The sequence below is a fragment of the Phyllobates terribilis genome, unplaced genomic scaffold, assembly GCF_046119375.1.
Source record: "Phyllobates terribilis strain yellow unplaced genomic scaffold, ASM4611937v1 Scaffold_3__8_contigs__length_932513732, whole genome shotgun sequence".
NCBI classification, from domain to species: Eukaryota; Metazoa; Chordata; class Amphibia; order Anura; family Dendrobatidae; genus Phyllobates; species Phyllobates terribilis.
Window position 1 is genome coordinate 90,824,734 of NW_027362763.1, and position 25,535 is coordinate 90,850,268.

The 25,535-nt window shown below is 44.7% G+C and overlaps 1 protein-coding gene across 2 annotated transcripts in view; it reads right to left on the minus strand.

The window, feature by feature from the left end:
• Positions 1 to 25,535, minus strand: part of LDAH (lipid droplet associated hydrolase) — a 232,162-nt gene that overhangs the window by 169,981 nt on the left and 36,646 nt on the right. For both annotated transcript variants that reach the window (XM_073674046.1, XM_073674047.1), the window contains exon 3: positions 8,795 to 8,929. In XM_073674046.1, coding sequence (XP_073530147.1) covers positions 8,795 to 8,929 — 135 coding nt within the window. The remainder of the gene's footprint in view (positions 1 to 8,794; positions 8,930 to 25,535) is intronic.

Genomic DNA, 25,535 nt, shown 5'->3' on the forward strand with positions numbered 1-25,535 from the left:
GGTACTGAGTGTGCAGGCACAGATCACTGTGGTACTGAGTGTGCAGGCACAGATCACTGTGGTACTGAGTGTCCAGGCACAGATCACTGCGGTACTAAGTGTGCAGGCACAGATCACTGCGGTACTGAGTGTGCAGGCACAGATCACTGTGGTACTGAGTGTGCAGGCACAGATCACTGTGGTACTGAGTGTGCAGGCACAGATCACAGTGGTGCTGAGTGTGCAGGCACAGATCACTGTGGTACTGAGTGTGCAGGCACAGATCACTGAGGTACTGAGTGTGCAGGCACAGATCATTGTGGTACTGAGTGTGCAGGCACAGATCACTGTGGTACTGAGTGTGCAGGCACAGATCACTGAGGTACTGAGTGTGCAGGCACAGATCATTGTGGTACTGAGTGTGCAGGCACAGATCACTGTGGTACTGAGTGTGCAGGCACAGATCACTGTGGTACTGAGTGTGCAGGCACAGATCACAGTGGTGCTGAGTGTGCAGGCACAGATCACTGTGGTACTGAGTGTGCAGGCACAGATCACTGAGGTACTGAGTGTGCAGGCACAGATCATTGTGGTACTGAGTGTGCAGGCACAGATCACTGTGGTACTGAGTGTGCAGGCACAGATCACTGAGGTACTGAGTGTGCAGGCACAGATCACTGTGGTACTGAGTGTGCAGGCACAGATCATTGTGGTACTGAGTGTGCAGGCACAGATCACTGTGGTACTGAGTGTGCAGGCACAGATCACTTTGGTACTGAGTGTGCAGGCACAGATCACTGTGGTACTGAGTGTGCAGGCACAGATCATTGTGGTACTGAGTGTGCAGGCACAGATCACTGTGGTACTGAGTGTGCAGGCACAGATCACTTTGGTACTGAGTGTGCAGGCACAGATCACTGTGGTACTGAGTGTGCAGGCACAGATCACTGAGGTACTGAGTGTGCAGGCACAGATCACTTTGGTACTGAGTGTGCAGGCACAGATCACTGTGGTACTGAGTGTGCAGGCACAGATCATTGTGGTACTGAGTGTGCAGGCACAGATCACTGTGGTACTGAGTGTGCAGGCACAGATCACTGTGGTACTGAGTGTGCAGGCACAGATCACTGTGGTACTGAGTGTGCAGCCACAGATCACTGTGGTACTGAGTGTGCAGGCACAGATCACTGTGGTACTGAGTGTGCAGGCACAGATCACTGTGGTGCTGAGTGTGCAGGCACAGATCACTGTGGTACTGAGTGTGCAGGCACAGATCACTGTGGTGCTGAGTGTGCAGGCACAGATCACTGTGGTACTGAGTGTGCAGGCACAGATTACTGTGGTACTGAGTGTGCAGGCACAGATCACTGCGGTGCTGAGTGTGCAGGCACAGATCACTGCGGTACTGAGTGTGCAGGCACAGATCACTGTGGTGCTGAGTGTGCAGGCACAGATCACTGTGGTACTGAGTGTGCAGGCACAGATCACTGCGGTACTGAGTGTGCAGGCACAGATCACTGTGGTACTGAGTATGCAGGCACAGATCACTGTGGTGCTGAGTGTGCAGGCACAGATCACAGTGGTACTGAGTGTGCAGGCACAGATCACTGCGGTACTGAGTGTGCAGGCACAGATCACTGTGGTACTGAGTGTGCAGGCACAGATCACAGTGGTACTGAGTGTGCAGGCACAGATCACTGTGGTACTGAGTGTGCAGGCACAGATCACATGGTGCTGAGTGTGCAGGCACAGATCACTGTGGTACTGAGTGTGCAGGCACAGATCACTGTGGTACTGAGTGTGCAGGCACAGATCACTGTGGTACTGAGTGTGCAGGCACAGATCACTGTGGTACTGAGTGTGCAGGCACAGATCATTGTGGTACTGAGTGTGCAGGCACAGATCACTGTGGTACTGAGTGTGCAGGCACAGATCACTGTGGTACTGAGTGTGCAGGCACAGATCACTGTGGTACTGAGTGTGCAGGCACAGATCACTGTGGTACTGAGTGTGCAGGCACAGATCACTGTGGTGCTGAGTGTGCAGGCACAGATCACTGTGGTACTGAGTGTGCAGGCACAGATCACTGTGGTGCTGAGTGTGCAGGCACAGATCACTGTGGTACTGAGTGTGCAGGCACAGATTACTGTGGTACTGAGTGTGCAGGCACAGATCACTGCGGTGCTGAGTGTGCAGGCACAGATCACTGCGGTACTGAGTGTGCAGGCACAGATCACTGTGGTGCTGAGTGTGCAGGCACAGATCACTGTGGTACTGAGTGTGCAGGCACAGATCACTGCGGTACTGAGTGTGCAGGCACAGATCACTGTGGTACTGAGTGTGCAGGCACAGATCACTGTGGTGCTGAGTGTGCAGGCACAGATCACAGTGGTACTGAGTGTGCAGGCACAGATCACATGGTGGTGAGTGTGCAGGCACAGATCACTGCGGTACTGAGTGTGCAGGCACAGATCACTGTGGTACTGAGTGTGCAGGCACAGATCACTGTGGTGCTGAGTGTGCAGGCACAGATCACTGTGGTGCTGAGTGTGCAGGCACAGATCACTGTGGTACTGAGTGTGCAGGCACAGATCACATGGTGGTGAGTGTGCAGGCACAGATCACTGCGGTACTGAGTGTGCAGGCACAGATCACTGTGGTACTGAGTGTGCAGGCACAGATCACTGTGGTACTGAGTGTGCAGGCACAGATCACTTTGGTACTGAGTGTGCAGGCACAGATCACTGTGGTACTGAGTGTGCAGGCACAGATCACTGTGGTACTGAGTGTGCAGGCACAGATCACTGTGGTACTGAGTGTGCAGGCACAGATCACTGTGGTACTGAGTGTGCAGGCACAGATCACTGTGGTACTGAGTGTGCAGGCACAGATCACTGCGGTACTGAGTGTGCAGGCACAGATCATTGTGGTACTGAGTGTGCAGGCACAGATCACTGTGGTACTGAGTGTGCAGGCACAGATCAATGCGAGATTGCAGGTTGTGATTGATAGCAGGGTTCCCCACAGAAAATGGTTGTCCATCTGTTTTGTTACTTTCAAAATCAAGTAAAAAATGGATGGACAACCCCTTTAAGTTGGGAACCCAGCTGTCAATCACAACTAGTAATCCTATAGTGATGACGGTTGTGCAGCTTTTGTGCCTGCACATTTGCCAGGAAGGCCTCATTCTGACGGCTAGAACACGTACTCATTTTTTGCCACAGGTCAATGCAAATAAAACTGCACATTCAAGTTTATGGATCTGCGAAAAACATGGACACCACACGAATGGCAGCCATGTGCCATCTGTGTACTGTCTGCTTTGGTTACTGTATAAAGGTAATCATAAGCAAGGTAGTTAAAATATAAAGTTTTTTAGATATATATTAAAATTTCTTTAGATAAAAAACCCAATGAGCCATATAATGAACCCTGGGTCTTCTGAATTACCATCAACAGTTTATAGCTGTATATACATGCAAACCACACCTCAAAACGCCAAGTACCAAGTATATAGGGTTTAGAAGAGTCAGCCTCAGTTCATCCAGAACATAGAGGATCATATAATTAAATATTACCCTTACTAGTGTTGGTTGACATTTTTAGTGAGAATCATATAGAGATACCATGCATGTGCTCAAAAAGATGTATAATAGGTCAAGATAATATTCAACAACCTAGCACATATATAAATCCTGCGACTCATCTCACAGGAGTGTGCAATACATTATCAATAACCTCAGGTATACAATGAAATCCCACATGCCCTTTAACAAAAAGGTACCATGGACTATACAGTAAAATCCCACATGCCCCTTATTCGAAAAAGGTACCGTGGACCATGTCAGGGAAAATCAACAAAGCCTCACTAAGAGAATCCTTCATCCTGGTGTAATGCCATCCTATTGTTCAAGACCAAGAAAGGTGGAACCCTGGGTCTTCTGAGAGGAGGATACGCGCTGATTGTAATGGTGGAGACCCTCAGCCCTGTTTTCAGTCTCCCCTGCTGAATCTATTTGGGAGGAAACGCATTGGGAGCAGGATACCTCCAATACTCCTTGGTCTTGAATAATAGGATGACATTACACCAGGATGTATCAAGCCATGATGCACTCACTATAGGATTGGGTGAGATTGTTTCATTATGCTTGGTATAACAATAACCCGAAGGATTCTCTTAGTGAGGCTTTGTTGATTTTCCCTGACATGGTCCACGGTACCTTTTTTGAATAAAGGGCATGTGGGATTTTACTGTATAGTCCATGGTACCTTTTTGTTAAAGGGCATGTGGGATTTCATTGTATACCTGAGGTTATTGATAATGTATTGCACACTCCTGTGAGATGAGTCGCAGGATTTATATATGTGCTAGGTTGTTGAATATTATCTTGACCTATTATACATCTTTTTGAGCACATGCATGGTATCTCTATATGATTGTTGCTAAAAATGTCAACCAACACTAGTAAGGGTAATATTTAATTATATGATCCTCTATGTTCTGGATGAACTGAGGCTGACTCTTCTAAACCCTATATACTTGGTACTTGGCATTTTGAGGTGTGGTTTGCATGTATATACAGCTATAAACTGTTGATGGTAATTTGGAAGACCCAGGGTTCAGTATATGGCTCATTGGGTTTTTTATCTAAAGAAATTTTAATATATATCTAATAAACGTTATATTTTAACTACCTTGCTTATGATTTCATTGATCTGGTGGTTACCCCGATAGCTTGTTACTACTGTATAAAGGTAGGAGAAGCTTGGAAAGAGGTGTTTTTTTTGCACATGAGAAAATCAGGTACCATACTGATGGGAAAAATTAGCACACAGAGCAAAAATGAATGAAAATCAGATCAAAAACAGTGTCTCTCTTATGCAGAAGAAAAAAAAGACAGAAATGATATCCGAATGAGTTTTCACCTAATGGCTATGTTCACAAGCTGCATTTGTGCTATGTTTTTTTGCATTTTTTCACCCATAGAAAGCAATGGGTAAGCAGCAAAAGGCAACAAAAAACGGTGCCATCAGTTTTTGCAGTGCTTTTAGTGGAAAAAAAGCAGGTACAGCAGTATGGGAAACCATTTATTTTTGTGATTTTCCCAAGTTTAAACCAAAATGTCTTGGTGTCCTCACAAGAGCATGGAAGTTAGTATTAGTACAGTTTAATTAAATTAGAGATATGTGTGAAAGTAAACAAAGCCCAACCAACTCAATGCCCTACCAATCTGTTAGGTAAACAGTGCCCGATGAAGTCATTGCATCGCCAAAGTCTTAGGTAAACTATTCCCGACCAACTCACCTCCCCCCACTGTTTTGACATTTGTAATTGTGCATGTTTTCATGAACTCATATAAATTTTATCGCTCAGAATAGTCACTATTTTTTCAGACATAAAAGCCTATTTCCGCTAAATAATTTGATCAAATTGCCCTTTTTCCAAAAAATGTTTTATGGTTTCACATACATCTTGCAGTGTTGGTCCAACACTCTGTATTGTTCATGCTAGTATGGTGGAAGCAAAGTTGAACTTTGGGACCCTGAAAAACACAGCAAAAAACGCAGGAAAAAACAGCTTTTTGTCTGCAGCTTTTTTACTGCCAAGAGATCAGGATTTGGCTACACAAAAAAGCAGAAAAAAATCAATATGTGAACATAGCCTAAATCCACCATAGTGCTGATTGGGTTCACTGTCAGTCTTCCTGCTTCCTCTTCTGCCAGGGAGGGCATGTGACCACTGCACACAGTCAGTAGATGCAACAGTGATTGGGAGGACAAATCTATTTAAAAAATCCCTCCCATCAAAATGTTTATCCTCGTAATAAATTACAATCATCATATTATACAGCACTGAGTACTTACAATTGCTCATTTCGCCTTTCTACCCAGTTAAATCTTCTTTTTTCTATTAGGTCTATGACATCACGTGATTAAAAACTGACTAGCTGAATCCTTCTAAAATCTATGTAGAAACAGGAGGTCAATTTTCTCTGCACAAGTCATAAGTCACTGCAAAAGTCTATAGCAGGGGGCAGGAGGGAGCAGCTGGGTCAGGAGTTGAAGAGGGGAATGATAAAAGTAGGGACAAGAGACTTCCTGTTTCTACACAGAGAATAGAGAAGAATTAGCTGGATAGAAAAGCAAAATGAGCAATTGTAAGTACACAGTGCTGTATAATATGATGACTGCAATATATTAAAAGTATAAAAACTTTGATGGGAGTGCTTCATTAGTGGGCTGAATAATCCCTGAACCTGGCCATTAAACCTCTTAGATGTCACAGTCAATACTAACCACAGCATCTAAAGAGTTAGAAGGAGGAAAAGACCTTCATCAATCAACCCTTGTGGCAAGAACTAATAGAACTAAATAATAAAATATCTTTATTTAAAAAAAATAAATAAATAAAAGGAAACTCGAACACTAAGTTAGTAATCTTGCAATTTTCACCCTGGCCACTTGCACTTTTTAGACTCATACTTCCTGCTAGAGTTTTCAGCAGGCTCCTTATCATCAGAGGCAGTATAGCAATGTCAGTAACACCTATATACACAGCTGACAGCACATTAACTACTTGGTGATGTCACAACTCCCCCTCCCTAGATGATGACCTTTTTTAAGGCTCACTAGACATTTTAATACAAAATATAGGGTTGGGGTCTGACCATTGTGGCCATGTACAATTGTTGTTTCCTGAATCTATAGGAAGTTACAGGTTAGACACTTTAATACAGAAGAGCGGGATGAGGTCTGACCATTGTGGCCATGTACATGTGTTGTTTCCTAAATCTATAGGAAGTTACAGGCCAGACACTTTAATACAAAAGATCGGGATGAGTTCTGACCATTGTGGCCATATACATATATTGTTTCTTGAATCTATAGGAAGTTACAGTCTAAAAAGAAGCCCCAATGGCCAGTGTGAAAATTGCAAGATTTTTATTTTTTATATGTAAAAAAGAAAAAAAAATTGGCAAAACTGAAAAAAAAATACATTCATACAACATATCATTTTCTGATGACAGCTTCCCTTTAATAACACTATGTGATGGTAGATATTGCCTCATGACTGTAGTTTGCCTTGACATCCATTTGTAATGTGATTATTCCGGTTATAACTGAGGCAAGGTGGAAAAGCGCGTATTTCTATAGCTAAAAGTCATTAGTCAGGCTGTCATTCCGGCACTAGCACTGCATCCAAGACAAGCAGACCTCGCGCGCTGATTGTGTGTTTTACCCGACAGAGTGAGACCATTATCTGACGTTGGCTTCGGGGCAAGTCAGTGATTCTTGTTGGAAGCAAGTGTTTAAAGTACTGACCTGTCTATGCTGATTTGGAACAAATGACATACAGTGCTGCGAGTAACCTCAGTCATAATATACACTTCAGCTTTAATTTGCTAAAAACTAAACACAAATTATCCGCTGTGAGCAAAACAGGACATCAAAGCCTACGAGGAGTGTTTTCTCCCTCTCCGGAAACATTGTACTAATGACCTCACCCATTAGTATGCCGGGATATATTGTGATTCACACACTGAGGTCGGGATAGAAACAGAGGCAGTGCAACAGCAAACAGTGCAAAACACAGTAATACAAAATAACTACTCCAAAAAAAAAAGTTTAAATAGTTAAGAAAACTTTTGGAATGTCATATGTTTTGATTGGTGGGAGTCCGGGTGCTGAAAGCCCCAACAATCTCTAACATGATAGTGTTTTCTCCTCCAAGGCTAGATTCAAGATTTATTGAAAAGGTTTCAGCTAAATTTCTGCATCCACTCAATGAGCACACTGTCAGGATTTGCTCTGCTGCATGATCGAGCGGGCAGTCACATGACCATAAGTATGCGATTTGCATAGTTGAGGTCACAACTGTTCCTGCTTTTCTTAATGTTTGATGAGAATATAGTCGGCAAGTGACCCCAACTACGCAAATCACAGTCACATGACTGGTTGCTCGAGCAGGCAGCAGAGCGGCATCCTGACAGTGTGCCCATTGAATGACTATATAAATTTAGCTGAGGCTCAGAAAACACCTTTAACAAATCCCTCCCCCATCTTAAAACCTTCATCAGTCTCGGAGGAGACAATCGCCATCATTTTAGCAATCACGACAGTGCGCACATTACACACTGTCAAGATTCAGCAATCTGCAGTCATAAAGAGTGATTGCAAAGAAGAGTAATATTTATTAAATGCAAGCCTTTTAATACATTTAGTGCATCTCTGATTGTCCATGTGCCAGTGAAATCTATACCAGCCCATTGTATGCTAAAATTTTGGAGTAAATTAGAACAATTTTCAAAAATATTTTGAGACATGTCAAAAAAATTGATTCTGAGGTTCTGAGACCTCAACTGTATGGAAAAGCGTTCCTCTACTCCGACACTGAAGACTTGCTCAGTAGAGCGCCTATAGAGGCCATCTTCAGGGTCAGAGGTGAGCAGTTAGATTAGTGGCAGTCTCAGCACCAGGAACCTCGCTCATCACGTCTACTAATAGGTCAAACCTTACAAGGAAAAGACTATGGGTGAAGTGACAGTTAAGAGGGCTCTACAGCATGAGAACCCCATAAAACAGCTTCCAATAGCTCAGCTTCCGGCTTGCATGACGGGAAGAGGAATTTTAGGGTTACCTGACACAGCTGGATTCTCATGTATATAAGTATTATCTTGCAAATTTGCACACATTATACCAAAATGGGATTAATTTCAACTCATCTTCAGCTACATGACTTAGGTAATATTCAGTCTCTAATAGAATAATAGAGATTATACAGCATATGCATTTACATCAATAATGAGCGGCATACCATCAGTCATATCCATCCCTGTGGGCGGAGAGCAGTGGCCTGCATGGCTGATCGCCCATACCGGATATTTTCTGTTAAATCCACAATAAAGGGATTGCATGAAGGTTTTGTAGAATCCGACTACTCCAGGGTTACCTGAAAAATAAGCAATATAATAATATTAAGAAAATCATATAATACATAAATGATTAAACTTTCACGTAAAACCTGTATAAAATCATGGCCCTCACTTCCCAAAGAATTTTAAAACTGCTTTTGGTTCACATATCAGACTAATATTTTCAGGAACTATCCTGATTCTCATTCTCTGCAATGTGCCAACGAGTGTTTTTACGTGCGCGGTTTCTCTTCATCGGAATTCTGCCAGCACTATAGGAGATGGAACTTCCTTTCCCCTCCAATCACAGCATGCAGCGTTCCTGCCGCTGTCCAATGGTTTGACTGTCCTGACTTGAAAACCAAACTCTCTATTATGCCTGTATCTAGCATGACAGACGAGTAGGAGCAGAAAGAAAAGCACTCGCCTCACTTCCTGTAATCCGCCTCAGTGTCTTTGTTCTGGAGATCGATTACATTTAAAAAATAAACAATGGACGGCAAGATAGGCAAAAGGGAAACACCTAGTGGTCACCACTTCAGAGTGATTGTTTGTGTGTAAGACCATATCATTCTTACATAAATTCATTTGCAGATTGTTTATTTATTATTCAATTAAAAGAGATCGAGTTGTCCAAAAGTACTGAGCTCCTTTGGAAAAAAAATGAAATACTGGATAAAATGGAATCAGTAGAATATTAAAATAGGAACTGACAAATACTAGAGAGGAAATAGAGAATGACCAACCAAAAATAATTAACTTTTGTCTCAGTTGTGTCATAAACTGCTAGTCATACTGATTCCCATTAATCAGAGAAGTTAGCTACTTCCTCTATCGATATTGTGACTCCCACTAGTATAACACACTAAAATAATGATATTATAATGAGATTTTGTGAAATAAAATCTAATTAAATCACATTGTTTGGAATGGCAATGTTTCAGACTTCGACGGACCCTTTTCAGACAGAAAGATTGAGTGGGCACGCACTGTGATTGGGCACGCTCTGTGATTGGGCACGCTCTGTGATTGGGCATGCACTGTTATTGGGCACGCACTGTTATTGGGCACGCACTGTCATTGGGCACGCACTGTGATTGGGCACTCACTGTGATTGGGCACTCACTGTCTTTGGGCACGCACTGTCTTTGGGCACGCACTGTCATTGGGCGCGCACTGTCATTGGGCGCGCACTGTGATTGGGCACGCACTGTCATTGGGCACGCACTGTCATTGGGCACGCGCTGTGATTAAGCACGCACTGTCATTGGACACGCAATGTCATCGGGCACAAACTGTCTTTGGGCACGCACTGTCTTTGGGCATGTACTGTTATTGGGCACGCACTGTCATTGGGCATGCACTGTCATTGGGCACGCACTGTCATTGGGCACGCACTGTGATTAGGCACGCACTGTCATTGGGCACGCACTGTCATTGGGAGAGCACTGTGATTGGGCATGCACTGTCATTGGGTGCGCACTGTGATTGGGCACACACTGTGATTGGGCACGCACTGTGATTGGGCACGCACTGTGATTGGGAGCGCACTGTGATTAGGCACGCACTGTCATTGGGCACGCACTGTCATTGGATACTCAATGTCATTGGGCACGAACTGTCTTTGGGCACGCACTGTGATTGGGCACGCACTGTCATTGGGCACGCGCTGTGATTAAGCACGCACTGTCATTGGACACGCAATGTCATTGGGCACAAACTGTCTTTGGGCACGCACTGTCTTTGGGCACGTACTGTTATTGGGCACGCACTGTCATTGGGCATGCACTGTCATTGGGCACGCACTGTCATTGGGCACGCACTGTGATTAGGCACGCACTGTCATTGGGCACGCACTGTCATTGGGCACGCACTGTCATTGGGAGAGCACTGTGATTGGGCGTGCACTGTCATTGGGTGCGCACTGTGATTGGGCACACACTGTGATTGGGCACGCACTGTGATTGGGCACTCACTGTGATTGGGAGCGCACTGTGATTAGGCACGCACTGTCATTGGGCACGCACTGTCATTGGATACTCAATGTCATTGGGCACGAACTGTCTTTGGGCACGCACTGTGATTGGGCACGCACTGTGATTGGGAACGCACTGTGATTAGGCACGCACTGTCATTGGACACGCAATGTCATTGGGCACGAACTGTCTTTGGGCACGCACTGTCATTGGGCACTCACTGTCATTGGGCACGCACTGTGTGACCAATTTTGTCATGGTTTGCTTTTATACTGTATGGAGTGTCATTTAGTTTTTTTTTTTTTTCATGTGTTCTCCAGATATTACTCCTTTCTTATTTTAATACTTACTGCTCATTGTTAAGGGGACAATATCTAGCCATGGTGGCCAAATAGTAGTTCTTACAAGCTGTTTGAGGCTGAACTTATAAGCACTGCTCTGAGATTGTCCAGGATTGCAGGATCACGCTGTTAGCTCCTGACCCATTCCAGCCTCAGTCCCTCAGCACTTCCAATGCTACAGAGGTAAAACTGCTTCATATAGTAGCATCAAAGTACACATAGTTCAGGCCAGCGGCATGACAACGCTACTGGCCTAAACTGTCAATCAAGAGGGACTGCCCTCTACCCACAATCAAGAAGTCGGCTGGCTTGTGTGTCCCTAAAAAGTTGACGTGGGACAAACCCTTTAAGGTGGCCATACACTTTAGATGAATGCCAGCTAAACTATCCACATCTAGTGCATAGTGGTGTCCCAATTCTTCTCCGAAAACAAATTTCGGAAAATAAAAATGGTAGGACATAATGGATTTCAACATGCCCAGTCCTTTGTTTTTAAGAGATACGCTGTCGTCAGAGGTGTCTGGCCACAGTTACTTCTTCTTCTCTCTCTATTAAAGGGGTTGTCCGGTCTTAAGGTACAAGTCTGAAGCCACTCTATGTGATTCTCCAGTGCCAGCGCCAGGAGTGGTGGGCACTTCACTGCGAGTTTGTGATTTGCATACATGCGGTCATGTGCCGACTAGACGTGCGCAGCCTCACTCAATAGTGAATTGATCGAGGCCGGTTACGTCTAGTAGGAATGTGGCTGGAAGTATGCAAATTGCATATTTGCTGTCACATGACCACCCGCTCTGGGTACTGGAATCAAATAATCTTCTCAGCATGATCTGAGCTTGCATGTATATGTAGGAGTCGGGAGGAATAGCCGTCAGCCGAGCAAACTGGTCAGCTTATATCGAAAGCATAAGAAGTCTGGAGATGGGAACAGGCACGAGCATTGGAGAGATAAGCATTTAACAAACTTTTTTTTTCTACTTTGAAATCTTAAAAAAGCTTCTTAAAATACCCAGAAGACCCCTTACCAGGGCTTTGCTCCAATTTCTGATGCCTGAAATGTCTACTGAGGTGTTCACTCTCTAGAGCATAATACCTGGACACAATATGGGGTCTCTATAGGTCCTAAATTACATAGCAGAAGCCAATGCAAGTGCACCTAAAATCCAAGGTCTGTAACGATTACAGCACGGGACAAACGCAGTTTATGGATTCTGTTCAACAAGGATCTATCAGGCCGTGTTCATGAGGACTAGGGGGAATTGTGTAGCAAAAATAATATAAAGTACAAAAAAAAAAAGTATTCTGAAATCCATTTCCAGGGCTAGAACACATGTGCAGTGTAATATTAACCTGCCCTGCGCCTGTTATTCTGCTTAATACAAGAGCTAATCATAGGTGTTGCTGTGAAATTGCGATACGTCGTTGCACCTTACCGCCGGGATTTCATTTGCTTAAATTAAATACATTTGTTAGTAATTCAGACAGTAGTAGACGAGAATTACCTTATTGTTTGGATTGTAAAATCCACTTCTTAGCTCACCCCGGGCACCCCCCGCCCCAACCTCCCCTTCCCTGGCCCACCTTTAAATTTAGTGCACTTTGTGGATTTGTTTTGGCTACAAAGTATTTTTCTTGAAGTCCAGATGAGCACTTCCAAGTCTTTTCAAATATTTTGTAGGAAATGTTAGGCATTAAATCCTCATCACATGAAAATTCGGAGAACAGCTGTTGAGAGCAGCTGAATGGAAGCAAATGTTTCCGAGGCTGGTGGTACTAGGTGAAAGCGTGCAGGGGAGCTGCTGAATGTAGCAAGCCTGCGCAATGCATTAAACTGTTTACAGTCAACACAACGGGCTTGACCTCTAAACAATTTTTTTCACCCTTAACACTGAAATTACAATATCCACTTTCAACCAACCACTAAATTCTATTATTCTTTCCAAGAACCCAGAAAAAAAAAATAATTGTAGCCCTCTCTAATTTCTTGAAACAAATAACGTGCCCTAAGGGGCCATGTGGTCATAGGAGAAATTCCCAAGGTCTGGAGGACGGGGCAGTGAAAGTAGAAGAGGCGTGCTGCCCACCTGTCAGGATCGAAGGTAAGCTACGTACAGCTGATCGCACCTGTGACCAAAACTGGCTCAAAAACAAAAAAAATTTCCCAACTAATTAATAAAAAAAATCCCACAGGTACATAAAAAAGCATTGACCGCCCCCCAAAAATAATGATAAATTAGGAAATTAATTATACAGATTTCTATAACTAAATGACAAATAATAGAATTCAAAGCTTAACAATGAAACAATTAAAAATAAATAAAAAATAAATAAATAAAACAATAAAAAATATATAATTTACAGCAAAAATATATTAATTAACAAGTGTGTAAAAAAAGTAAAATGATAATGAATTATAAAAGAATAATTTTAGGGCATAAAAGATAAATGAGAAACAAAATGAAATTGTTATACAGTGTGTAAAATAGGAAGATGATAATGAATTATATATAATAAATGTAATAATTATTAAGCCATAAAAATTCACCGAAAAGGTATATAAATGTTTAAAATAGAGAAATGCTGGTGGGTAATAATAATAATAATAATAATAATAATAATAATAATAAAAAACAATTAAAACATGAAAATACATTAAAAATGAACAATGCTAACAAATGCGTAAAGTAGTGAAAACATAAGGAATTATAACATAAATGAAATGCTTAAGCCATAAATATACATAAATTTAAAAAAACAAAGTATTTATTAATAATAATAATAATAATAATAACTATTAACGCATGGAAATAAGTAAATAACTATTAACGCATGGAAATAAATAAAAATGCTAACAAGTGTGTAAAATAGTGAATTCATAATGAATTATGAAAAATGTAATAATTGCTAATTAAAATAAACGAAAAATTATCATTGAGATTCCAATATGTATATTCAGTACATGAAAAGAAAAAAAAGAAAAAAATGAAAAGAGTTAAATAAAAATTGAAATATTTAAATTAAATATTTAAATATTTTAATTTAAAAATTAAATCTAGATACATAAATATAAATTGTAATTAGGCATATAAAAAAATAACATATATGGTAAAATGAAAGCTATATAATCATTTATTTATAGTACTGATAACACAGGTGTAAAAAGTTTTTTTTTTTTCTTTTTCCTCTCCTGAATTTCAAAGTAGACGTTGGTCATAAAGGAAGCTCAGTGTCGCAGATTTTTCACATCTATTATTACACAATTGTAGAAACAAAACATTTTTTTTTATTTACCGTATTTTGTGGATTATAAGACGCACCCCAAATTTTGGGGAGGAAAATAGGAAAAAACTTTTTTAATAAAATGGTGGAGTGTCTTATAATCCGCTTTTACGGTAGCTTACATAGGTGGCGGCGGCGGTGCAACGGGGTCCCAGGTGGCAGGGTTGCTGCTGCAGGAAGCTGGTGGCGGCAGGAGATGCTGCGGGCCCCAGGCTGGTAGGAGGTGCTGTCCGGTGGAGGTAGGAGTGGGGCGATGCTGCGAGCCACAGGCTGGTAGGAGGTGCTGTCCGGTGGAGATAGGAGTGGGGCGATGCTGCGGGCCACAGGCTGGTAGGAGCTGCTGTTCGGTGGAGGTAAGAGTGGAGCGATGCTGCGGGCCATAGGCTGGTAGGAGGTGTTGTTCGGTGGAGGTAGGAGTGGGGCGATGCTGCGGGCCACAGGCTGGTAGGAGGTGCTGTTCGGTGGAGGTAGGAGTGGAGCGATGCTGCGGGCACCAGTCTGGTAGTAGGTGGTGTTTGGTGGAGGTAGGAGAGGGGCAATTCTGCGGGCTCCAGGCTGGTAGGAGGTGTTGTTCGGTGGAGGTAGGAGTGGGGCGATGCTGCGGGCCACAGGCTGGTAGGAGGTGCTGTTTGGTGGAGGTAGGAATGGAGCGATGCTGCGGGCACCTGGCTGGTAGGAGGTGGTGTTCGGTGGAGGTAGGAGTGGGGCGATGCAATGGGCTCCAGGCTGGTAGGAGGTGGTGTTCGGTGGAGGTAGGAGTGGGGCGATGCTGCGGGCCACAGGCTGGTAGGAGGTGGTGTTTGGTGGAGGTAGGAGTGGAGCGATGCTGCGGGCTCCAGGCTGGTAGGAGGTGCTGTTCGGTGGAGGTAAGAGTGGGGCGATGCTGTGGGCCCCAGGCTGGTAGGAGGTGCTGTTCGGCGGAGCGGGGGCTCCGCCGACATTTTGCGAAAGCCCAGAGCCCCCGCACTTTCCGTGCTTTTTAAGGCAGTGGACTCCGGGAAAATGTCCGTCATAGGTGGCACATGCGCAATTGAGATCTCGGGAAACGAGATCTCGGTGCCACCAGCCACCATTTTTGCAAAGTCCACCGCATTAAAAAGCATGGAAAGTGGGGGGACTCCGGGCTGAGCCCTCGCACCGCCAAATACCCAATTCTATCAGTCTGGAACCTGCAGCATCACCCTACTCCTGCCGCCGCCACCGCCAGAAGCTTCCTGCAGCAGCAACCCTGGGACCCCACTCCACCGCAGCCGGTAAACTACAATTCGGATTATAAAACGCACCCCCGTTTTCCCCAAAAAATTTTAGGAAAAAAAAGTGCATCTTATAATCCAAAAAATACCGTATGTCCGTAGTGGTCACTTTCAGTACATGCCCGTGTGTACGATGGTTCCAGAGATATCAGTGAACAGAAGAATGTCTCTCTCATCTTAGCAGGACCCTTCCTCTTCCCACGCAGGCTGTTACCGATCCGGGTGGTGGAACCCCTGTGCTGTGATGCAAGGAGGGACCAGAGGGGCGTAACTAAGTGCCTACCCGGACCGACCCTGGCCACACGGCGGCTTAGTCGACTCCGTGAACCAAGGAGGGACCGGGAAGGTGAACCAGGTGACACTCGGGGGCCGACCTTGTGTGAGAGCAGGCGACTCCCACGGGTCAGATGGCTGTAGCTGACAGGTACAGCGGATGAGCACGGCCAGTAGACAGACAGGTGATGTGGGTAGGCAAGCAGGTGGGCACAGCAGGTAGCCTGACAGGTGATCTGGGTAGTCAAGCAGGCAGGCACGGCAAGTAGCCTGACATGTGATCCGGGTAGGCAAGCCGCAGGCACAACAGGTAAACTGACAGGTGAAGCAGGTAGGCAAGCCGGTGGGCACGGCAGGTAGACAGGCTGGCGGGCACGGCTGATAGGTAGGTGGGCACGGCTGATAGGCTGGCGGGCACGGCTGATAAACAGGCTAGCAGGCACAGCTGATAAACAGGCAGGCGGGCACAGCTGATAGACAGGCAGGCGGGCACGGCTGATAGACAGGCAGGCGGGCACAGCTGATAAGACAGGCAGACGGGCACTGGAACCTGAGGGCTGAGGAGAGTGTTAGCACACAAACAACAACCTTGCACAAGCACCTCCATTTTGGAGGAGGTGCTTTAAATAGGAGTGGTCCTTTGGCCATTGGCCGGGGACTCTTAGGACGGCGCGCGCGGCCCCTTTAAGAGGGAGGGAGAGCGCGCACCCTAAGCACAGCGCCCGGGAAGCTGCGTGCGGGGCGCGCACCCCGGGCAGCAGCAGGGGAGCGGGAGGACGCCGGACCGGGATCGCGGCGGTGAGGGGAATGGCGTCTCTGCCCGGCAGGAGGCAGAGACGCCGACGCTACACAGGCCCTCTAACTTACCAAGAGGTCAAAGCAAGCCCGACCTCTTCACTTTCTAGTAGTCACATCTTCTCCCAGTAGGTACAACAAGCCACTCCACCAGCACTTCTCTAGGACAAAACCACCTATTTCCCCTGTAGTCATTGCAGGACACCCCCATTTCAACAGTTTTCACAGACAACCCTCTAACACAATTGTCACAGCAGGGCCTCTATCTTACCCAACTGTCCCAGCAGGACCTCTACCTTACTCAATTGTCACAGCAGGACCTCTATCTTACTCAATCGTCACAGCAGGACCTCTATCTTACTCAATTACCAAATTGTCACATCAGGACTTCTATCTTACCTAACTATCACAACAGAGCCTCGATCTTACCAAATTGTCGCAGCAAGGGTCTCTATCTTACCCAACTGTCACAGCAGCACATCTATCTTACTCAATTGTCACAGCATGGCCTCTAACTTACCCAACTGTCCCAGCAGGACCTCTATCTTATCCAACTGTCCCAGCAGGACCTCTATCTTACCTAAATGTCACAGCAGTACGTCTATCTTATTCAATTGTCGCAACAGAGCCTCTATCTTACCCAACTGTCACAGCAGGGCCTCTATCTTACCCAACTGTAACAGCAGGGCCTCTATCTTACCCAACTGTCACAGCAGGGCCTCTATCTTACCCAACTGTCACAACAGGGCCTCTATCTTACCCAATTGTCACAGCAGGGCTTCTATATTACCCATATTTCACAGCAGGGTCTCTATCGTACCCAGTTGTCAGAACAGGCCCTTTAACTTAACTAATAGTCACAACAAACCCCTTACTAGCCCAGTAGTCACAGTAGGCCATGCTACTTCACCAGTATGCACAGCTCCTTGTACTCATATTACATCCCTGAGCTTTAGCTGTACAATTAGTCTGGTTTGTCACTTTAGAGCCATGGAAAGTGGAGCGAGCCCCACTGAGGGCTTTTTTATTTTTGGTAGTAATGCTCAAAAAAGATTAGTAACTTAAAGGGTCCGCATTAGGGCTGTGGCGAGTGTACTCCCCCTCAATTTGCACTTTGAGCACTATCATATCTTGATTGACACGCTGCGTAAACTTAATCAGCGGCTTTTCAAGGACACTACAGTCATGCTCACAAAGTGTCATTATTGTGACGCTCGCAGCCCTACCCTGAGAGATGGGGGTACTCGGAGCTGGGTCAGATGTTGGGGGTTGTAGCCGTGGCCTGGACCCGTTCCGTGCCCAGGGCCGTCACAATAAAAGATGTAATGAGCTTTCAGGTTTTGGTGTTAATCGAGTGGTTATATTGACTACGCCACCTGTGGTTTCTGGTGATCCTCCACCAGCGCTGCGTTCAGTCCTCTGAGGCGGGATGTAGTGGCAGCAGCAGATGGGCCTCAGGGCAGAGGGAACAGGAGGATGGGAATTGTAGTGGGAGATGTGGTGCGGTGTCGTGCGGTGCCGCGTGGCAATAAGAAACCGGAGGCCATAGGGGTAGTCTTCCAAGCTTTACTCACGGTAGAATGCACAGCTGCAAGGCTTCTCCCTTCTCCTCACGGCGATATGCGGCCACCAGGATCGGGGGTCGACAACCTCCGAGTAGTCAGGTGCTTTGGTCAGTACCCCGCACCAGAGTGTTCCTACTCTTTTCCCACTAGGTCCTCTCCTGTCCGTGTGTGGTACGTGTACTAAGGCCGGGTCTCCCTCTGGACTATGCACAGAACAAGGGTACGGGTGGCAACTCCGCTCCGTCCGTTACCCGGTGGGATCCACTGAGCCTCCGGGCTTCTCCGACTAAGACGTGAAGTGACAGAGTCAGATATCGGGGGCCAGTACCCCTTTTGCAGCAGGAATCCCTCTGACTAGGCCAGAATAGTGAGGACAGGTGGCGTATACCGCTCTGTCTGCATCCCCCTGGGATCCTTTTGCCTGCAGAGCTTGTCTCCTCTGCTCCCCTCCAGGCCTTCTTGGGTAGGGACCTTGACCGGGTAGAGACAGCCGTTAACTCTAGCCGGCTCCTCGGCTCAAGGCCAGAGCACGAGGACCGTGTATCTTCAATCAACTGCAGGTTCACACAGAAAGCCACTTTCAGTGATGAAGATCACAATCAAAAGACCATAAGCCCCAGATGGCCGTTTATTAAATATGAATTATTAAGTGTCACCCAAAAGTGCGTCCTCCACCCTCACCCACTACATGGTTCCCCCTAACTTTGGTTCCCCCCCATCTCCTCTTATCCCGGCTGGGGCAGCACCCTGGTGCATATGAGCCCCCCTCAGGTGGGAGAGGTGTAGTGTTGAATGCAGAGGTGGGGTCCTGACAGTTACACCATCCTTACCTCGAAGGGGAGATACCACACCTCATTTAAGAGATGCAGTACCCCTGTGGCGACCGAACCCTCAGGGGCGCCACATTATCGCTTCGTCCTGTATCAACTACTCGGTACTTTACTGCAGAAAGGAACCAGCAATAAGAGCCGGCAATGACACTGAGCATGCCACTGCGCGCTGGAGTGCTGTGAATCAAGATATGACAAAGTGCTCAGTATGAAAACTGAGAATGCATAGCGGTGCACTGAGCCCTTAGCCACACCAAGAGTGCACGCAAGCCCCCTCATTTCCATACAAATAGTTTCTTTTCTGGCAACTAAACCAACAATGGATACATTTTTTATAGGGGCTACGTTGCAATAAAACTGGATCGATGTAGGTTCGACCGCAAGGAGTCCCACCAATCTCAAGAACAGGACTCTGAAATGGTACTGTGACACTAGTCACTATTTAAGGACACGCTGTGAGGTGGGGAAGTCAGGGAGTAAGAGGTCAAAAGCCAGGAGGGTACATCATAAACAGAGGGATGAGGGAAAGGCATAGTCAGGTCACAGTCTGGGGTCAGAATTCCAAGAAGGTAGCAGATCAAGACAAAGGGGCTAGGCAAACGGACGGTCAAAGGAAAATCCACGGTCGGTGAACAAAGATCAAACTACTAGAATTCAAAGCAGAGAGCAAACACACACCAAACTGAGAAAAGCTACAACTGGCAGAGATAAGAGGCAGACAGCCAGCTAAATAACCTGGGAATCATTCTGAAAAGGAGACACCTGTAAGAAACCCAGCACACCCGGCCCTGATTTGGCGACTGGACTATACTCACCCAAACAGACAGCTCAGCACGCCCAAGCCTCAAATTGGATGGTTGAGCTGTCTATCATGATACTGATATCTCAGGACACCACTGCCCCAGATTGAACGGCTGAGCTGCCACTCAACACACTGAGAGGAGGAATCGTGACAGGTGCATTGGGGCTGTGCTGAGCTATCTCTTGCAGTCCCACAGAGAATGTATGGATTGGTGGTGACAATATGCAGCCACCACTCCATCCCATTGGGGCACTTCAGAACCCTGGGGATCCTAGCAATGGGACTCACACTGGTCTACAAGAACCAAAAATTCCTCAACAGCCTTTACTTTGCGAAAGAGGATGACTCAGACTCGTATTTCCAGTTACCTTTGAAGGAACATAGGGTTTCAAGAAATAGGTAAAATTCTAGGTATTATAAAAAGGTAAAGAATTTTCCAAAAATACTTTGTATCAATTCTCCTCAGTTTTTAAGTTCTCTGGCTTAGAGTTATTCAATAAGGTGGGTAAAAATGTGTCCTGGTCATGCGATGGACACACAGATACACAGCTCATTTCATGCGATGGACACACAAATGCACAGCTCACTTCATGCAATGGACACACAGGTGCACGGCTCTTTCGGCTCATTACAGTACAGACATCATCGGATCGATGCCTTGTAATGAGCACCTGTGTGTCCATCGCATGAAATGAGCCGTGCACCTGTGTGTCCATCGAATGACCACGACACGTTTATACCCACCGTAAACAAGAAATTAAGGTTTCTACTGAATGAACAAAAGCAAAGATCTTGTAAAGCAAAATGAATTGATACTGGAATATGTACGTAACCTTTATTTGCTAAAACTGCAACACCCCTTTAACTTTATAAGTGGACGGACCCATAATTTACGCAGCATTTTATTATGTCATTCCCCTATATTGCATGTTTCCATTTTGCTAAGCTTTTTATAGCTCTGTATCATATTTGGCACAAAGCAGATTCACAAGGGGCCTTAGATAATGAGAACTTGTTATGAAGACATGTGTACACCATGATGCATACCCCGGCTCTTCCTACATGGGATCAAACAAAATGGATGTGGTCAGGAAGTATGCTGGTGGGGATTTCACTTCTAAAGGATCCTGAGGACACATCCTGATTTTAATGTGGTCCAGAGTGCAGGTATCATGGGGGGGATTATCAGTGGGTCAGGACATCTTCTCAGGCATTTTTTTTTTAGCAAACCCAAAGTTGTCAATTCACTGCTAGAACAACATGTTACATGAACCCAAGATATGAGGATACAAAGTTACTTTCTACAGTGCTCAAAAATAGAAAGGGAACACGCAAATCGCACATCGGATCTCCATGAAGGAAAGATTGAAGTTGAAATTTTTACTGATAATTCAATGAGAGCAAAATGTCATCAACAATCGATGGAAAACCAAAATCAACCAATTGAGGCCTGATTCCGAATCACCCAAAAAAATCAAAATAAAATATTTAAATCAGAGACGGATCAGTATTCATGTATGGCCCCTACGTGCCTGTATGCGCGCCTGATAACATCTTGGCATGCTCATGATCACACGAAGGAGGGTGTCCTGGGGGATCTCTTCCCAAACCTGGGGAAATCAAGACATCAGTTCCTGGACAACCTGTAGAACAACATGGTGGTGTCAGATGCTCTTATACATAATGTCTCAGAGGTTCTCAAATAGTTTAAATTTAGGAGAACATAAGGGTCAGTCAATGATATCAATGCCTTCATCATCCAGGAGCTGACTACACATTATGGCCATATGATGGTGGGCATTGTTCTGCACCAGTGTAAGCTCCGACATCTGCTCTGAGGATTATATCCCAGTATCTAACACTCAGGGTACCATTGCCGATCACGTGGAAGCTTGTGTGACCCTCCAAGTACTGTATACACTTCCCCAGACTATAGCTGACAACTCATGGGGGGTGATGTTGCAGGTAGCATAACACTCACTCAGGGTCTCTAGACTTTTTCATGTCTGTCATATGTGCTCAGTGTGAACCTGCTCTTATCTGTGAAGAGAACAGGAAGCCAATGGTGGATCTATCACTTCTGGTTTTCTCTGGTGAATGCTAATCATACTGCACGGAGCTGGGCTGTGAGCACAGGTGCAATTATAGGACATCGGGCCTTCATACCACCCTAATCGACACACCAGTAGCCACTGGAGATCATTTTGCAGGGCTTTGGCAGTGCTCTTCCTGTTCCTCGGCGTAAAAGGGAGCAGATAATAGTTGTACTGATCGATTGATGCTCTTCTACCACCCTTGTGTAATAAACCGTGTCCTGGTACCTGCTTTATGCTCTTGAGCCTGTGATGGGAGACACAGCAAACCTTCTTGTGATGGCACCTATGGATGTGCCATCCTGGAAGAGCTCAACTATCTGTGCTACCTGAATGAGCTGAAGGTACCACCTTATACTATCAGTGACAAGGACTAGAGAAGAACCAATCTGGTGGGAGAGAGGAATTGTCTTTGCGAACCACCATCACCATTCACTTTCAGAGGCTTATCTTGCTTTTCCTTTCCAGTGCTCCTGTTGTAACTTTCATTTGCACAAAAGTCGGTGACGTTGGTTCACAATCTCTTCTGTTTCCTGGCTGGACAGATTGATATCCCCTTATTGCGGGTTATACTGTGCTGTGCGAGTGATCCCGAAATGTTTTTGAGCAGTATATTTGTAGACATAGGAAACTACCATCATTTATGTAGCATTAAAGGTTATTACTTATTCACAGGTTAAGTAAATGAGGATCAGACCGAGAACAGGGAACAGAAACGCCCAGTTGCAAAAAAGCGGTCACGTCACGGATGAATACAGTGCTTGACTTCATCTGGGAGTCCCATAGACAATTAAAAGAGGGGTGGCACTAATGGACACTGCTCAATTCCAACTGGGCATATTAGAGTTTCATTCTCACGATGAGTGGGTCTAAGCAGTAAGACCCAAGCCAAGGAGTGGTGGAAAGGAGTCTCTTGACCCTTATTTTAGAGATCTTGGAGGTCTTAGCAATCAGACATTTATTACCTATCCTTAGTAAAGGTAATAAATGTCCATTGTTGGACAACCCCTTTAACTACAAGCTGTATTCAATTGAATGGAGCCGAAATAACAAAAAAAAGCTAATAGAGGAGCTTTTTTTAAAGGGTTTTCCCAATTGGGACCTCCTTATTTTAGTCAAAGTATGGAAGCCGAGCTCAGAATATGGCAACCAAACCTTGCCATACGTCTCTGTCGATGGTAAAATAAAACGTTATGGATTTTGGGAAATGGAGATTAAAAAATGAAACAAGAAAACTAAAAATGACCCTGGTGAGATGGGATGAAGAAAAATATACACCCGTTCTAACAACAATAGAAAAAAAAATGTGTACACTGTGAAGATGGGAAAAAAATTATTGAGGTGTTAAAACTTTCATGATGGCTGGGCTATGTGGTTTCTCTATGCCAGATGTACAATACACGTCATATTGTAACTCCATATACACATTCAATTCTGAAGAAAAAGGATATTTACAGATGGCTCAGGGAAGAACTGCAGATTGGAACAAAGTCTCTTTTATTTCCCAAAATTACACGATTCTTGTGAAATGTCATAGGTTCATGCAGATCACCTTCTATAATTTCCATGGATTTTATGGAAAGAAGAAGTGTATAACTGAACAGTAATATTCCAAGAATGAGTTGATCCTTTAAGTGGGCTAGTGGGTGACATGGGTCACTTGGCGAAGGTCTACCACCCTCAAAAGTAGCAGGAGTTTGAAGGGTGCTCTGGGATTATTAACATTGATGGCCAGCTCTGAGGACGTGTCACTATTATTTCATTAGTAGGGATGTGACTTCCCGGATCCCCAATGATTAGTACAATAAAGGGGCTATGGAACTTCACCGATTAAAAAGGCACAATGGCTCATCTGTACGAGCGCCTAACTCTTGAACTTTGTTTATTATTATTAGCTTCACCTCTGTTATGTTGGTGGGTTTTCTGCAGAACTGCTCATTTCAGGTCCTTCCACAACATTTCTACAAGATCATGGTCACGACTGTGATTTGGCCATTCCAAAACTTTAACTTTATTCATCTGTATCCATTCTTTTGTAGAATGACTACTCTGCTTTGCGTCATTGTCTTGCTACATGATGTCCTATGTTCTCTTGAGATTCAGCTCATGGACAGATGTCGTGACACTTCCCTTTAAAATTTTCTGGTTTAATTCAGCATTTATTGTTCCAACAATGATGATGACAGCCGTCCTGGCCCAGATGCAGAAAAACAGGCCCAACTGGGTTTCACAGTTGATAAGAGGGTTTTTTTGTTTCTCCAAACAGAATGCTTCTCATTTAAACCAAAAACTCTATTTTACTCTCATCCATTCACAAAACACTGTTTAACTAGCCTTCTGGCTTATCCAAGTGATCGTATCAAACAGCAGACAGGCAGCAATATTATTTTTGAAGCGCAGTGGCTCCTTGCAATACTGCAATGTACACCATTGTGTTTCTTCCTGATTGTGAAAATTAACATTAGGTAATGTTAGAGAGGCCTTTAGTTGTTTAGAAGTTACCTTGGGTTGCCTTGTGACCTCACAGACTATTATTCGCCTTGCTCTTTAAATCATATTTATTGTTCGACATCTACTAGTGAATGGAATAATGGTTTTGAATTTCCTCCATTTGTACATAATCTGTCTCTGGATTGACGGGATCCAAACTCTTTAGAGATGGTTTTGTAATCTTTTTACAGCCTGATGAGCATCAACTCTTCTTCTGAAGCCCTGAAGAAATCTCCATTGTTCTTACCATGGTCCACTTCAACAAACATCTGTTGTGAAGACCAGACTTTGTTCTTTAATAGCGATGAGCGAGCATGTACCATTAACCCCTTCGGCGAGCTCGCCCGGGTGCTCGCCGAGTATTTTGGCGTGCTCGGCATTTCTTTTAATGTTACAGCACCTGCAAGTTCCCGGCTGTTTGACAGCTGTCACACACAAGTAGAGACAGCCTGTCTGACAGGCAATCTCTGCCTGTGTGACACTTGCAGGCTCTGCGACATTAAAAGAAATGCCGAGCATGCCAAATTACTCGGCGAGCACCCGAGCGTGCTCGCCGAAGGGGTTGATAGACCACACTCACTCATCACTATTCTTTAAATAAAACTAGTCGCCCACTCACACCTGATTGTCAGCCCATTGAATGAAGATACCAGACTCTAATGTCACCTTCAAATTATCTGCTAATCCTAAAGCATCATTTTGTTAATCACAGCCATGTGACATTGGATCATTTTTACAAAGTCTAATATTTTTGACAACTTTGATTTGGTTCTATTCATCTACCTTTAGTACTTATGTGAAAATTTGATGCAGTTTTCAGTCACATTTGGGCAAGAATATGGAAAATTCTCAAGGGTTCACAAACTTTCAAGCACCAATGTATAGATGAGGAAAAATATGGTTTTGGGAAATTAATGCAATTCAATATAAGGAAAAGTTATGCAATTATC